The sequence below is a fragment of the Dermacentor silvarum genome, chromosome 10 (assembly GCF_013339745.2).
Source record: "Dermacentor silvarum isolate Dsil-2018 chromosome 10, BIME_Dsil_1.4, whole genome shotgun sequence".
Classification (NCBI taxonomy): Eukaryota; Metazoa; Arthropoda; class Arachnida; order Ixodida; family Ixodidae; genus Dermacentor; species Dermacentor silvarum.
The window spans coordinates 154716373-154733573 of NC_051163.1; the positions used below are offsets into that span (position 1 = coordinate 154716373).

General features: G+C 47.1%; 1 protein-coding gene across 1 annotated transcript in view; it reads right to left on the bottom strand.

The window, feature by feature from the left end:
* Positions 1–2194: 2194 nt before the first annotated feature.
* Positions 2195–17201, bottom strand: part of LOC119431100 (ras-related protein Rab-23) — a 93349-nt gene continuing 78342 nt past the window's right edge. The window contains exons 3-6 of the mRNA XM_037698579.2: positions 15079–15158; positions 13285–13367; positions 10394–10480; positions 2195–4413 (exon numbers count right to left, since the gene is read on the bottom strand). Coding sequence (XP_037554507.1) covers positions 4277–4413; positions 10394–10480; positions 13285–13367; positions 15079–15158 — 387 coding nt within the window. The 3' untranslated portion in view covers positions 2195–4276. The remainder of the gene's footprint in view (positions 4414–10393; positions 10481–13284; positions 13368–15078; positions 15159–17201) is intronic.

The window sequence follows — 17201 nt, forward strand, 5'->3', positions numbered from 1 at the left end:
ACAGGTGCGCCTTAAATGCCAATTTTTTTTTCTTCGAAAGTAGCGATAGGTACGGGGGGCATATGTTATACAAAATTGTGAGTCATACAGCGGAAAATACGGTACTCCCGGCGTTTCCCATGCAAACTGTTTCTGTCTTCATCTTTGATGCAGTCTTGGCTTTTGCCCCATCATCCCTTCCTTTCCCGAACTTAGATCTGGCATGATTCCAGATTATTCTTATCACAATTGTTGGTTTTCCCACAACAAAGGAGCCGAGACTTTCCCTGATGCATCATGCGACACCAAGACAGTGGGGTCTTCAATGTCCTCTCCTTAAAGAGTGTCTTCAAGGCGGCTCAACTCTTCCGCACAAAAGCATAGCTGTAGTCTGGCGAAGCGTAGTTTAGTTTCGTAGCCGACAGATATACGATGAAGCTCCACGCGGATCATGTGAAACAAATGGCTGCTGCGATATAAACGACAATAAAACACAGCAAAAATATGACTGACATTTAATATCACCTCATGATGATGTTATTTTGCCCTGTATATGTACCTCTCCATACTTTCTTTTTGAGATATGTACGAAACTACGAGGATAGGAAAGCACGAATAAACGAGTGGTGCGCAAACTTGTAACTGTTTGGTTAGTGTCCAATCACGTATACATAAAGGGTAAGGGTCATGTTTAAACAAAGGCGTAAAAATAAAAAAATGAAAGAGGCACACGTGATTATCGCTGATGTTCATACAAGACAGTCCGACAGATTATAGTTTCATGACGCATTCTGCACGAAACCGCTTTCGTGCACAATGCGCCCAAAACCAGTTGTAATAAACCAGTTGTGAATTCACCACCTTTCATTTGTTCATGCTTTTTTTTCTGTATTTTCCTACATAGCGAAAAACAGCCAGTATGAACAGCTGTAACAGTTGAAAACTTACCTTCTAGGTAAAATTCCAGAGACAGTTGTTGGACATCCATCAAACATATAACAGGAAGCTAGCTAATAATATGAGTTTTCTGTTCAACGAAGACAAAACAAAGTTTGAAGATAATTCTAGAGCCGTGCACAGTTCCCACAACGTTCGAGATACATAATTACCAACCTGAAAGACCACGTACGAATTGTGATATTCAAAAACTATAGTTTAAAGTACCGCAGATGTTCAACTGTCACTGCGGAGGTGTTGAACTTGCACATAAAAACTATACTCCCCATCGTTTCCCACAAAGCCCAATGTATCAATTTTGATACACTGAATTTTATGCCTAAGAACTCTGGTTTAAGCATTGGAAACCGAATGTAGAGCCCGAACTAGCGTTTTTGGTATGCTGGAGGTGTTTTCAGTTGTGAATAGTTCAGCAAATCAATTACTAATTATTTACCGTACTAATTAATTTTATTCAATTATATTTTCACTGTTTTCTTCGTACCAATATACTCCCCTTGGCAAGAGATATTTGTGAACAAACTTTCTCAATATTATTTGATGTGAAATGTTGTACGGGCTTTGTGGGGTCCAAGAAGCGTGTTCATCGCATTGTATATAAGTTCTATTTTTTTTTATTGGACTGTCTACGTATTTCTTTTCTTGCAATGTTCGCGTTTTACTTTCAGGTTTTCTTTGTATGTTAGTACATATTGTTGATTTATTTCTTTTGCATTGATTTTGTACACAACAATCTACTAAGTCGTAAATCTGACGCTGCAGCAGGAGTGATCACTGCAAGATGTCCAATTGGCATTGTTTGATTTATTTGTATTTCTTAAGGGACGGGCAGGCGTTGTGCCACCTTTTCACTCCCGTTTTCTTAGGTTTGTAGCCCATGAACCAAAATAAATTCATTCTTCTTCAACAGACACTAACCAACGCTTTTCATTGCCCTTTTATACCTTTCCAACAAGGAAATGATTGACATTTATTATCACTCATAATGAAGTTATTTTGCCCGTATGTAACTATTACCGAAACTATTACCGTTGTACTAGCAGTGTTGGAGATTTTAGCGCCCCTTGTGAATACCCAGAGAAGCCTAAGCAGTCAGGGGTCCGGATTTCTAAGCATCGTATCTAGAGTTCGCTGGAACTGGACCACATCGTATCGCACAGTCCTTCCTTCGCTCCTATGATCATATTTAATAATTTCTTGCCGTAGAGTACAAAGCAGCATACATTCATGCGGGGAAACAAAACGACAGCTGAGCAAATCAATTTAATAGCCTTTTATTTGTTGACCGCTTACAAATGACCGGGATAACAAAGCACCCGGTTAAAAACACAAACACATGCGATAAAAAATGGATTTCGTTGAACTCACCGGTTCATCCAAACATTGTTTTTTTTTTTTCAGCATTCTGCACATGCGAAAATTGCCTAACGCTTGAGAACACTTCGATCCACCTGGACTATGAAACACTGATTTAGGCAGTGCGTAGCTCCTCATGTTGCGCGTTTAACACTCAAAGTACCCCACTAATACAATCGTCTTCACCTCATCCAAACAGCGGCCCCAGCTGTTAAAGAGAAGGCCAGTGCCTGAGGACTCAATAAAACGCGTAGTTAATGTGTGTGTTTCCAGCATTAATAGATTTCTGGATATCTCTCGAATCCGACCGACGTTTTTCCTGCTATAAAAGTCGCTGAAAGAGGACAATCCACAAAGCGTGACGTCACAGATGTGCAACGCAGCTGTCATCACATTCTGTGGAGGCAAAAGTGCTGCCCCCACTACCTGACGTGCTCGTACGAGCTTCTGGGCGTAATAACCGCAATCACGACAAGCTGCCCAGTACAAAGAGTACTGCTGAAAAGCAAGGTGATCAACAGCTCTAGGGTAACTCTTCAAAAAAAAAGTTAGGCCGGAGATTATCATTGAAAGCAGCGCGTAGTAAGAAACCGGTGGATAATTACGGTGCGCACGCTATTTCTTTAAGGCCGTGAAGGTCACATTATTGTCCCTCGTCACACTGCGTCAAACCACCCTGTTAGTTTACAAGCAGCAGAACTGTCTCTCCACCCGATTAAGCCATTCTGAGTGTAGATTTTTGATGCTGCATTGTTCTGTTCTCCTAACACCCACTGACCTGCAGCCAACTAACAAGACACGTCTAGCGTTGCATGTGAGCACCAGATTTGTGGTACCACGCGCCACCGACAGAAAATGTTCGTTTTAACTTCGAGATCTCAAACATCTCAAACCTCTTGCACATTTGAAACTGCCCGGTTCGTCCAAGCAAGGCTCTGGTGGCCCGGTGCGTCTTCTCAGCGACGCCAGTGCAATCCAGAAGCGACGAAAACTGTCGACGATATATTTTCAATAGCATTTTATACTCTCTGCGATAGGGGAAGCTGCCGAACATGTCGTAATCGCAAGAAAGTGGACTATTAGGGCACCCTGCTTGATGACATCTCATATGTTACCTACAATTCGGTGTCGTCACCCACATGGAAGCCCAATGGAAGCACCTCTGTTCATTCTCTTACGTACGCGACGACTAAAGTTACGCTAATCGGCAGTTCTACGCCCCCATGTAAGGATCCCAAAATGTCACTGTACAATGTTAACAACTGTACTGGTTGCAGATTCGGTAATGTTATTAATCTTACTGGACGCTTACAGTGCCAAAGCATGCAGCGGCAAACTATCCCAAAGGCGTCGACATAATACACGGAGAATGCCATAGAGGCAGATGTTTCTAACAATACACCAGCTCCTGCACTCCAGAGACATCATTACTATGCGATGTCACGGGCATTGTAATGTGTCGTCCACCGCTGAGGACAACAATTAGTATTCAAGCACTGAGTGAGTTAAGGCACATCAGCACGCGTGGACGGATACTGGATCCAAATGGAGCATTCGAATTCTAATAAATGCTTTCCTACGAAAAAAAATAGCTCACTGGCTTCGCAAGTCCATGTTTCACAAAGACAATCATACCCAAGCTTTCAATGCGATGAGTGCAAACCAGAAAATACAGCGTCGAGGCCAAAGTACCAACGACTCATGTGTGTGTCGAGGGCCCTATAACTATCGTGTGGTTGCCAGGACCGTTACATAAGAACTGCTCAGAATAAACCGACGCTCGGGGCATCAGCAGCCACCCAGGAAGTCTTCGATGTGCTCCGCCATCGGAGACACACGTCCTCGCCAGCTCGAAGCGATGACAACGGGCCCTGGACGGCATAATAAATTGAATCCTCGCGGGTGTCTGGGCCTATTCCCACCTGCACATGCACGTGCTCCGGCTAAAATTTGGGTAAGACTGATTACGAGCCAAAGCTTCGTGTCAGAGTAAGGAGCAGCTGCGACGCAGCGATTTCCTGGACGGCCTGAGCCTCCGGTGGAGGCTGATAGTGTTGGCGTCCCTGTGAGCCTGCGAGGGTTTCAGCAGGTGGCCGTTGCGGAGGTTGTTGGTCACGGGGTCTGCAAAACGGAGAAGAAACAAATCTATTGAAGATGTCGCAATCCTAGTTGCCATTTCCTTTAAAGGGCACGGGCCCTAAAGGAAAATATTAGGTCGAGCAATATCGAAAGATTATGCTTTCGCAGATAATGACTACGTCATTCGTAGCGACAACACAGCATTCTTGAGTGAAACAATGATGAAGATGGAAAATTGGAGTGGTGCCACCTGTATCTCACGGTATCTCACGTGAAGTCAGCATTGGACTGACGCAGAGCAGCGGTCAAGTTGGTGTGGTGTCAACTCGTCCGTTTAAGCGCGGACGAATCAAATTGTGTAGCCAGCAGCAGGACTTCGTAGTGACAATACGATTTATGCGGAATTCCGTAAGCAAACTTCCCCAGACATGAAGTTTGGCCTAACCACGATGGCATATCTCGGGTTAGAATAATAATTATAAGGTGCAAACATGCGAGCTGCTGGCGTCATTCCTGCTCCTATCCCTGCCTCGCACCATCCAATCTTTGAAAACGCGTGTCTCAGGTTTAGCAGTGATACTAGATGAACCGCGGCCATCTTGGGTAGTGCAAGTGAGCAGTGTGGGAAAGCCTGCTCACGGAATTTAGCGTATTCCCAATTTTTTCCGCAACGAAGTCACACATTGTCACACAGAAAACGATGATAGACTTCTAGGTGAATAATCTATCCATCTCACTCGGTTTAATATTTTCCTTTGGTGCGCCTTTAAGTACCGAAGCGTGTGTAACGCCGTACATTTGCGCGAATATGACGCGACTATGAGCTCAACGCGAGGGGGTAATTTTCGGCGCAGACACACGCACACATACAAAGAAAGGCCAAAAAAAAAGCACGTAAACCCAACGCAACGTTGCAAGTTAAATGACGTGAAGCCTGTTTATGTTGGCGAGGTAGCAGCAGTAGCGGATGACACCAGCCTCGTAGGCTGTAGCGCTTCCTTGTATCCGCGTCGTAGCTCTTCTTCAGTACCTGAAGATGACAGACTTGTGTACCAGACATAGACATGCTGCATGTCTATGTGAAAGTGCGATCAAGACTCGTGTCTTCTCTCTCTCTTTCTTTCACTCCCCATCCCCCTCATCCCCCTCCCCAAGTGTAGGGTAGCAAACTAGACTAAGCCTGGTTAACCTCCCTGCCTTTACTTCCTCCGTTCTCTCTCTCTCTTTGTATCCGCGTCACAAGGACGAAGACAATGTATGATGCTTGTCGCGAGAAAAAAATGCTGATGAGGAGTGTATTCACAGAGAAGTAGGACACATATCTAAATATATTTAAGGCCTCGTACCCTTTTGCCTCACAGTGGAGCACCCATTCCGGTGGATCGGCGAAAAATGGACACATACCCAGAGGCATATACACCCAAGTTGCCTACCGGGCCACGCAGCCGCCAGCAGCGAGTTGACTATCTAGGCCATTTCCGGTGGCCTAAGTTGTCTGTACATATCCACAAATATATCCCGTGAGGAAACTAAGGGAAACGCCAAATCCCTTGGAGGAAGCAATGCATGCTTTGCTTGCAACTGAGGGGGTTCCACCGGACGAGCGTCCTCTTTGATACTTCACACTGGAGGTAAGGCGGAAAGGGAAAAGAAATAGAGAGCGAACACAGCGTCCACGCTAGAGGATAAAAATGTTAATTCAGATCGGTCTGTTTCGATAACTACTGTAGCGCTCAAATTGCTTTTTTGCTATATGTAATATAGATACTGTATTATAATATGGTTCCTTAGCTCAGTGAGCCGCGCTATCTCCTAGGAGCCACTATTTTACAGCAGCATTTCTAAGTACGGACAGGCGAAAGTGCGCGTTTCACTTGTCCTGTAAAAACATGGATTGGTACCAAATTTACAATCATCTTAGGTTTGATTTCTCCAAGGAGCGCTGCGAGCCCGCGCGGTACCGTCTGTGCATGCGCAGTCAAGGTTGCGCATTACGGTAATTCATCGCGCTCTTTGGAGACGTTCTGTCAGGATCGTAACGTTCTGTACAGAGGAGCCGATGCGCGTGCGCTGAAGCATCTGCGTTTCCGAGGGCAAGGATACGCGTCGCGGCTCAATGTGGGTCTGTGTAGCCGAGGTTCGCAGTTAAACCTTTTAGGGGCGAAGCTCCTTATGGCGGCACCCGTTCCGTCCCCGTCGTAGTAGTAGTAGTAGTGTGTAACCAGTCTGAGAAAAATGAGAAAAAAATTCCTTAGTTGTGTCCGTAGCGCGGAATCGAACCAGGGACCCCTCGCTTCCGAGCGCGCGGCGTTAGCCCACTACGCCACGAAGCGGACATGGACAAAACGCACCACGATGGCTATAAATATCCAACATTAACAAAAGGCCGCGTTTCTAGCGCGTTTCTAAAACGCGTTTGTGCTAGCGCGTTACGGCCCGTGTAAGAAGCTGGTGTAAGACGCTGTGGCCTCTCCACCTTACCTTCAACGCGTTTCGAACGCGCTGCCCAAAGCGGTGGCAAGTCAAGTTCAAGTCGAGGAGCGTTTATGAATACGGGGGGTATACTCTCTCAGCAGTCATGTGATGGCGTCGGCAAGCGCGGTGCACGTTCCGGCATGTGAAAATGGCTGCGTAAGACGCTGTGGCCGCTCCCCCTCACTAGAGAGTACTGCACGTTTCTAACGCGTTTGTGCTAGCGTCCCCTTAAGCGGGAGATCCGATGATTCCCTCCGGAGCTTCGCCCACTCATCATCATTCACCTCGTGGATCTGCTGTCATTTTTTTCTGTTTCTTCCTCAAAAAAAAATGACAGCAGATCCACGAGGTGAATGATGATGAGTGGGCGAAGCTCCGGAGGGAATCATCGGATCTCCCGCTTAAGGGGACGCTAGCACAAACGCGTTAGAAACGTGCAGTACTCTCTAGTGAGGGGGAGCGGCCACAGCGTCTTACGCAGCCATTTTCACATGCCGGAACGTGCACCGCGCTTGCCGACGCCATCACATGACTGCTGAGAGAGTATACCCCCCGTATTCATAAACGCTCCTCGACTTGAACTTGACTTGCCACCGCTTTGGGCAGCGCGTTCGAAACGCGTTGAAGGTAAGGTGGAGAGGCCACAGCGTCTTACACCAGCTTCTTACACGGGCCGTAACGCGCTAGCACAAACGCGTTTTAGAAACGCGCTAGAAACGCGGCCTTTCGTTAATGTTGGGTATTTATAGCCATCGTGGTGCGTTTGTCCATGTCCGCTTCGTGGCGTAGTGGGCTAACGCCGCGCGCTCGGAAGCGAGGGGTCCCTGGTTCGATTCCGCGCTACGGACACAACTTCGGAATTTTTTTCTCATTTTTCTCAGACTGGTTACACACTACTACTACTACTACTACTACGGGGACGGAACGGGTGCCGCTATAAGGAGCTTCGCCCCTAAAAAAACAACACCGTCCAAGCACTCCGTACAGATGGTTAACCAGCGAAACTTAAACAGTGCGGCCCCGGTGTTTAGCAGTGGGTTAATCCCGACGCTGTATTGAAGCGCTTCTCAATTATTGGTTACATGTTTGTGTTTCTAGTGGAACGCAAGCGCCAATGGCGGGCGGATGCTGCTAGCCACGACGCCGAGCTAACTCGAGAAATCGAACGCATGCGACAACGGCGAGCCAAGGAGGTGGCGCTGCAGGCAGAGCAGCGTAAACGTCGCAATGGCGGGTACGCGTTCGCTGGGGCCAACGCCCTCTTTAGGCGGGAGTTTCTCGAGCGGTACTTTGGCTTCGGCTGCGACGAAACGTCCACGTTGAAATCGTGAAGTGGAACGCAAGCGCTAATGGGGGGCGGATGTTGCTAACCACGACGCCGATCTAACTCGAGATATCGAACGCATGAGCCGGCGTTGCGGGCGGAGCAGGTACGACGCAGAGAACGACGTCACTAACGGAGCTGCCAATGGCGCGCGCGCTTGGGTGCGACGTAGAGAACAACGTAACTAACGGTACAGTCAATGGAGACGTTTAGCGAAAGATGGGAGGAACGGTTTTGCGTTTCGCCTAGCCATATACAGCTTTCGCTGTAGAAGAAGAAACAGGGGGAAACGTTTTCAATCTCCACTGAGCTCTCACATGCTCGCAAACGTTTGGCGTTTCTGCGCAGCTTGGTCGTCTGGTGGCCCAGTTTACCGCGCATTTCGAGATGTGAAATCAAAAGCGGGAACAGGAGTGATCTCACATTCGTATAACACAAGGTGCCCTCTCAAGCTGACATGTATGGGAAAAACGAACGTTCTAGCAGTCGTGCAGATGCGGTTATTCTGCGGCTAATGCTGTTAACTCAAACCGCTCTTGTTCACGTTACTTTTCACTTTTTCTTCTTCTGTACTCCTGAGATTACGATCGCCTTCGAAAAATGAAGTACCAACAATTCACACTTATAAGTGTGACCAGTCTGTCTTATTGACTTGCTACGCATTGCACCACATCTAAGTTCGCCCAGAAAAGTGTAATGCATATTAAAATGGATGTAACCGTCTTTCACAGGCTTACAGCTCTGCCTGCAGACCAGCTCACGTCGTGCGCTATCTGTCATGCATTTGAGCACGGTTAAGAAGGTGCTAAAATAGTAACAAATGCACGCCTACACTCTAAAGATTTACAAGAGGGAATGTTCTCATATCATATTGCCCTCCGAACACGCTCTTTTGACACTACCAAGTTACAATGTGCTGAGTCATCTCCACATTTTTGCCGCAGCAGTCGCATGCCTCATTCTGTTGCGAATATTTCGTCCGGTATATATGTCTGTCTTCAGGCACACAGGTCGAGCCTCAAATAGCGAGGCACAGTGCCATTTTGATATTGTACGAATGATCTCTCCTGATTTCTTGCTTGCCGTATCTCTAAATCTCCATGGACTTTCTTGTTTCCGTCCTTTGCATCCAATATGCCGTCTCTCTTTCTCTCATTTTCTTTTTGATGACTCCAGGTTGTCTGTTTACACTTTCAATCACTCAGCATTTGGTCGCCAAGTTTCTCGACCTCTTCCTGGACTCTGTGTCGATAAACAAGGCACCCTTCATTCTCTCATTGCTTCGTGTGCTGAACTCAATCTTAAAGTGTACAAAAACGTATAGAGTTATTCATTGAGTCCCACAAAAGAAAACGTCGTCATCCGCCAGACTACCAGCGTAAGACTACGAACTATTCACTGTCACTTATTAAAGTGCATACTTCCGCTGACAACACTGACTAACAGTGACAACGTTTTCGCACTACAAATCATTTCCATAGCGCGTGTATGTCATGGGCTTTTCATTAGCTTGTCACTACACTGTTCCGTCTGCCGGCCTTACTACCATCCCAGCATTGGGAGCTTCGCGAAGGGATCGACGCTGTTCTTCCACGTTGTGTAAGCACACCTACAGACATAGAATGCTACGTGCCTTGTCCACGTTGTTGCGATTAAGCGTCAGTTGATCCAATCTGGCAAACCAGAAAGGCGAGAAGTTAACGAGGTGCATCGAAGACCACAAATGAAAGGCAACCTTTCAAGAAAGCAGGAACTAAACATCACAAACGGCTTCATTGTGACACCGTCCTAAGTGCTATAGCCCCATCGTTCAACTGGTCCAAATCAATCACCTTTCCGCGAGCGGCCGACGTCTAAAGATACACAAGACGACCTTAGATGCCAGGTTGTTCGGATTCTCAAAGCAAAACGCCCGGCATTAGGTTTGAATGCGTTCAGTTGGAAAGGCATGCATGTTCGAAAGGCACAAGTAAGCCGTGCCCGGAGCGCGCGTATTGCAACCCGCTCAATGTGCCAGGCCAGCGAGTGAAAGGGTCACCCAGCATTTGTAGATGGCAAGGCACAGCTCAGAAATGACACCACGTGACCAGAAGTGTGAGTGACTGATAACAAAAAGAATCTCCCGCTACGCGGTAATTCTTACGGACACAACTGCGCTTGCACTAACATAGCACAACCGCATGTTACGCAGAAAGCATTCTCGGTAGCCATTAATATACTCACGCAGTCCTTTGGAGTGGGGTCCGCGGACGTAGTCGTCCACGGGATTGTTCATCTGGTCTAAATACCGCTCGGCCAGGTACCGGAACACTGCATAGAAGACAAGACGCTGTCTCACACACACGCACACCTCATCGCCATTCACAGTCTAAATGAAACAACACCAAGAGCAGCGAATGTGACTTCAGGCTAAGCGGTGGGCCATCAAAATATAGCAGGGTGTCCCAACTATCAAGCACACAGATTTTAATACATGCAAAAGCAACGTAGCTGGACAGAACCAAGGTAATGTTGTTTGCCGTCACTTGGAAATACTCAGATTATGTTTTGCATTCCGCCTAACTGCACAATTGCCGGTCTTAATTAATCAACTTCTCAATATTATAACTAGATGAAAAGTGTCAATGAAGAAATTGTAGAGCAATATGAAAATCTCCCGATACAGCTTTCTGTAGCTCAATACGCGCTACAAAAAGGTGTTTTTTCTGTGCGTGAAAGAAGCCCGCGAACACACGCAGAACTGCCACGTGACTGGCCGCTCGAGGCATTTTGCGTGTATTCGCGGGCTTCTTTCACGCTCGGAAAAACACATTTGCGTAGCAGGTATTGAACAACAGAAATGTAATGTAATTACCTATGTAATGCTTGTTAAACATAAGAGGAAGACGGTGACGTGGACAAGTGGCGTGAGCCCGGAGAGTGCGCTCGGGTCTCGCAGTCTCCTTCACCGATTTCAACGGCCACCGTGGAAAAGTCTAAACAGTGCTCTGGGTACTAAAGCCCTCTTCCGCCCATTCTTTACCGCGAAGACCCCTTTGTATTGACAATGGCATCGTGTCACGCACTGTAATCGCTTTAAAGTGTGTCGCCGTTTAAACTGGTATCAAGACGGGCTGATAACAGAATCGAAGACATGCAAACACTCATGTGCGACTCATACGAACGCAGCAAAAGTGGCGTAATGCAAGTCAACGCCAGGACGCACATAATCCGAATGAGCGCACGGCCAGTCTTGTGTCGTCTCGCGAGTACATGTACTCCGCTAAAAAAAAAATAACGCAGACCACTAGCAGCAAACGTCTGTCGACCGTACTTTAGCTCTCCTATACACTTGCATCGCCAAATGCGTATGTCTTCCCAAACAGAAACTGCAGGCGCTGTTGAACATGCAGAAAAAGACTAGAATATTGGGTAATGATTTTCTCTCAGTGTAAAAAAAATGTTTACCGGCGCTATGAGGTAGACAGTCCAAACGTTTCACCTAGGCTGAACCTGCCCTATAGTCTGAAACCACGGTCACATGAAACCACGACATTAATCACAAGGTAGCATCCTAGCCTTTTTGTTTATTTATTTATTTATTTATTTATTTATTTATTTATTTATTTATTTATTTATTTATTTATTTATTTATTTATTTATTTATTTATTTACACTTTTTAGGCCCGTAGACACTGCAGAAAGGATTAGTAGAACTGAACACAAAATGCAGAACAATGACATCCAAGATTTAACAGTTGGCGTGGTAAATAAATCACTGTATTGAGACTTAATGTGTCCTGAATGGCAGCGAGGGCCGCAGGAAGGTGGTTCCAGTCGATGCCACGTGCGAGGCCAAAAAAAAATTACTTGCCATCGCGGCGGTGCGAAAGTGGATTTCAAACGAAGCTGTTCAAAGCCACCACTACAACTGTCAATACGGCCAGCGGCAGCAAGCCGCCGCTGGTCGTATTGCCGTTTCTTTTCCCTTCGCGGCTTATCGTATTCACGGTGCTCCTCGGGAGTCCTAACTATGCGTTGCCTACCCATAGCAGTGCTGCAAAAACAATGAAATCAGTTGCTGGTCTGGTTTTTTTATATATGAAAGGCTAGTGACGTCACTCCACACATCGCAAGCTGCCGTCGCCGCGGTAGCTTGCGCAACAGTATTTATCGGGAAACGTATGCGGGGAGCGCTACGTGCTTCGCATTGTCATCAGGAGCGCCTTAACATCAATGATGAGGCTTGTATGCTTGTTTTGTGCTTGTTCTTTATTGAAACGAATGTTGTGGTGTGTGCTATTTGCTTATGATACCAAAGAATGCATGCACTTTTCGCTTCACTCGCCGAGGATGTTTTTCTTTTTTTTTTTTTTGTCTTGTCACTGAAGGTATTTTTCCCCCGTGAGGACGACGCCGAGAAAGATCCCGACCAACTAGAGGCTAACCGCTTCGCTGTAAAAGAATCATAATACAAGTCCGTACGATAAGGCAACGGAACAACTTTGTGCATGCGACCACTTCAGTACTAAATGTATGAAGGAGGAGCAAATGCTGTCGTTTTAGTGCGTTGTAGTGGTAAATCTTGTAGACAAAGCAAATACGACTGCAACTGCAACGTGATGACAGATCTGGTAAGTTAAGTGTTTGCTTCATGAAGTTTAAGGCTGGCGTGACGGGAATGATTAGACAGAATAAAGCAGGCGGCTCTGTTTTGTATGGCTTCGAGGGAAAGGGTTAGTGATGCTGGTTAATGATGCAAATCGCGCTTCTTCGATCGCTTCCCGCCAAAATTGTCAGCCGCTACGTTTGTGTCGTTCGATGAGAGCACAGGGACTGTTCGAACACTCGTTCCAAACATGGTCTCGTGGTGACCGGATAAAGCAAGACACCCCATCAACATAAAGCAGGCCCCCATCTGAAGCTCTCAGTTACTCAAAAGAACTGAGAATACATTAAAAACGTCTCTTCTCTTTTCAAGTTGTTGCCAACGGTGATCGCTAAGTTGCAACTTCACACGCAATGCTGCACTTTCTTTCTCTACAAGCGCGTTGAACAGCTCAGCCTACGTTAAGCAGTGGATGTATGGTGCACGCATGTTCTAATGCGTGTAGTAGAAGACCGCCATAACTTGCCTTCGTTGACGTTGAAGTCTTCCTTCACTGAGGTGCGGTAGAGCCGAAGTTGCATTCTCCTGGCAAGCTCCTCGGACTCCTCCCTGCTCAAAAGAACGGGCGCATTTTCAGAAAACTGTTCGAGACGAACCTACTCGCGATTCACGAGAAATCTTGTCAGTCGCGAGTAAGCGGGACTTAAACTGCCCTACGGTTAACGCAAAAAGCTAGCATTCAGGCCTTGTTCTACATATGCTTAAAGTCACACGGGTATTGTCGCGTACGACAAGATCAGGGCTCATATTCACAAAAAGCTATCACGCTATAATTGTCCGTAAAACAAAACTTCAGCCTATCCGGATGCTGGACGTATCATTAGTGGAAGCGGCTGTCCAGTGACCGACATCACTTAGAACGAAAAGTTTTGCGAATTCAACCGCTGGGGCCAGCTAGTCCGCATTCACCAAACGTAAGTGCCTACTATTATCGCGACATACAGCTGCAGCGATCATGTAATCATCACGCCGATATTTATCACGAGTGACAGGTGTGCGAAATCTGGCCTATGAGTGAACGCTAGTACATAAGAGGAGTATTTTGGGCTGTCTTGGCGCGGGAGCGGGAATAGTTACTGAAGCTTGTTAGGCTGAGTCTTTTGTTTCCTTAGAAGGCAACGTAATCCTTCGTTACCGCTAAATAAGGAACTATACCCGAGTAGGCAGTATTAAAATCAATGACGTCGTGGCGAACTGGTGGCGGAATTACGAGGCGGCACCCCCCTCCCCCTGTCTTTCGTTTCTGCGTATTTTCCGGCTTACCGAAACTACTTTCAGCTGGCAGTCTTAACATCCCTCTTAGTGCCCTTTTTAAAACATTTTTTTTTCATCCGCCTTCCTCATCGCGCTCTCGTAAGCTCGGTTACGAGGGACGCCGACGCTCGCCGCAGCAACGGACGCCAAGAGATACGCTCTAAAACTAAGCAAGCGTGGTGCGACGCGTCTAACGAAAAGCGTGAACGGCTTTCACTCGGCGGGTAACTCGCGTACTCGTCCCACAACGAAAGTTTTGAGCCTACCGTTCGCTTCACCACTTCAACTGTGCCGCGCGACTCCGAAACTCGGATAACGTGACCTACGACACAGGGCGCGCGGGGAGAGGGCGCCGCATGACGCCACCGACCTGCTCGGCTCAGTCCTTGCATGCTCGTCCTGGCAACCGCAGCTGACGAGACTTCCAACGTACGGCATGCTGGTTGCGTATGCGCTCGGCCGCGCAGGCTATTGAGGAAGGAAAGAACTAGTGGGTTGTATTGCGCATCACGATTGAAGCCCGACGAGTCGGCCCGACACGTGATCGTCTCGTCAGAGCACGCGGTACGTTTTAGTGTTCCCGCTCTGCAGGCACAACTACGGCAGGGCGGTCGACCAAGGGCGCATGGATTAAAAAACTACTGGGAACCAAACATTCTCGACCAATACGTTAAGTCTCAACGATGACGTGTTGGGCCTGTACTGGGTGACGCAGGCAGCCACAGCCGGGCTCCTCGTCAATCCCGGCTGTGGGACAGCGAGTGCTCAATCAGGTGAACTCCAGCATTGGCGTGTGCGAAGACTGCGCGCATCAAGTCATTAAGCCTTCTCGGCCCACCCGTGCACCCGCAAGAGATCACGTGACCACCAACACACGGCGCGTGCGGGTCGCGAATTCTCCTCCCACTTGGACTTACTTGTGACAGCACGGCGGCGGCGAAAATGCGCCTTCGAGTGTCGATATAATTTCTACCGCAATAAAGAGACGACCCGTGGGCATGCTTACTTGGACACCGTCGCCCGGTCCATGAGATCAATCTTGTTCTGCACCAGCACCATTGGTATGGAGCCACACTCGTGTTCCACCTGTGAGTGACGGTGACATACGAAACAATTTGTCATGAAAAAGGCAGCAATGGCTCTCTGAAAACAGTGGCATTACGCAGTCAAGACACGAAGGCCCTGCGGCTTGTCTCATATCTAAGAAACGAGTTGTCTCAGTTTTTCCTAGGCCACTGCAACGTTAGGAACGGCTCTGAATGGCTGCCAGCTGAGCTAGACCTCTCGGTGCTCGCACTGTAATTATAGACGCGGGCGCGCACGTGTATAATTAGAGTGCGTACTAGGCCCCATTGCGGTTTCATATACAGGCGCGCGCAAGGTGGGCGAAACAAGGGCTAAAATCACCACAGCAACGTCAGAAAGAGCTCTTAATGGCTTCCAGTACAATTATTAGACGTATCGGCGCTCGTACTGTGATCGGAGAAGGCGCGTGCGCACGTGTATAATGAAGAAACACGTATTATGTCATTTGACATTGGCCCCTTTCAAGTCTTGCTATGCTTCACCGCAATAACTTTTGTCTGCTTCACCGCTTCACAGGTATCACCGTATTGCGGCGAAGCTGACATAAGAAAAACTGGTCATTATGCAACTTATATTAGACCCTTGCCTCACGCGTACTCGCCTCAACGCAAGTCTCTCTTTGAAACTAAGTGAGTTAGGATGGTTAGGCCTACACTGCCTGCACACAAATGGCTAGCATTTAAATCTGACTTCGGCTAGCTACCTAGCGTATATTAGCCATGTAGAAGCAAGCGTGAAGCGCTATGTTGTTCGCATACACTGCTGTATTCGCCGACAACATTGTCCTGGCTACGTAGCGAAGGCTACGGGACCGAAGGGCGCCTCTGCCGCCGCTGCTGCAAGTAGTCCTACCCTTTCGTTCATGGTTTCTTATGTGGAATAATATAGAAAAGAATTGTTTCGTTTTGTACAGAACATAATTTGAAGCTAGATGTAACATTTACCAGTCAGATACTTATATATTATTTTTTTTCAGTTTGCCCTTTACAGTTTTCACACACGCAAGACCATTGCATGCGTTACGCACTACTCAAATGCAAAATGGCACCCGCATCTTGCGGTGAATGTTCGTCGCTTGCTGTCCCGCCTGTCAGCTTTCCTGTGAGACTGATGACCAACTTCAGCGTCAAATGGCTGTCAAAGCACGCAAAACGTGCGTACGCAATGTCTACAGTTGATATTGCATACGCGTGTTTTGCGTCCGACGTCTAACGACGCCTAACGGAAACGTGCCCAGAAGCTACCGTTATACGTCGCTGGCTGGCTCCGGAGAGCCCCAGAAGCCGCCGTTCCCGCGTTCTAGACAAGGCTGCTCAAGTCTGTACAACCAGACGCACGTTCGGAAACGTTATATGCGTGTTTTCACGGTGCCGCGCGAGAACTGGATAATTCACAGAGTTCATATCTTTTAGGGAGTGTGGGGCATGTTACATGGGTGGGTGTTATAGGGCTGCAAAATTTCTAAGTGCTTGTGTTAATTAGGGGCTGAATGAAAATTGCCCAGTCCTCGGTTTTCGCATGTATAGAATTAAGCGTTATACGAAACGCTTAATAATGTTTCCCCACTACCGCAGGGAGAACCAAAGGTTGCGGAAATTCTACATTTGCAGTAAATGGGGGCCATTTTATGGGTGACGTGTACCAAGGTATTTTTTCTCACATATCGCGTGAGCCGTAAACTTTTGCGATCGACTGTACATCGCGTGACGGCGAGGGCAATTCTACAAGGCGATCACTTTTAAGTTTTATGGAATTTTTAAAATAGCCTGTTACAGATAACATAATTCTAGTCCCCGAGCTGAATTATTCAGAGATGCGGATATTACTTGCACGAGAAATTGAAACACATATTGAACCAATTAACAAAAAACCACTAGTTACCTTTTGAATGAATTACTTTACGGCACATATTGCAATTTACGAATTCTAGCAGGTGAGTTTGCAAGGCGTATCCATTCAGAATAAATTTCCAGAATGATGCCAGTTTGGAGATATGCGCCATCAAACTTCCCGTAAAAATGCACTGTCATTCCACTTTCTTTA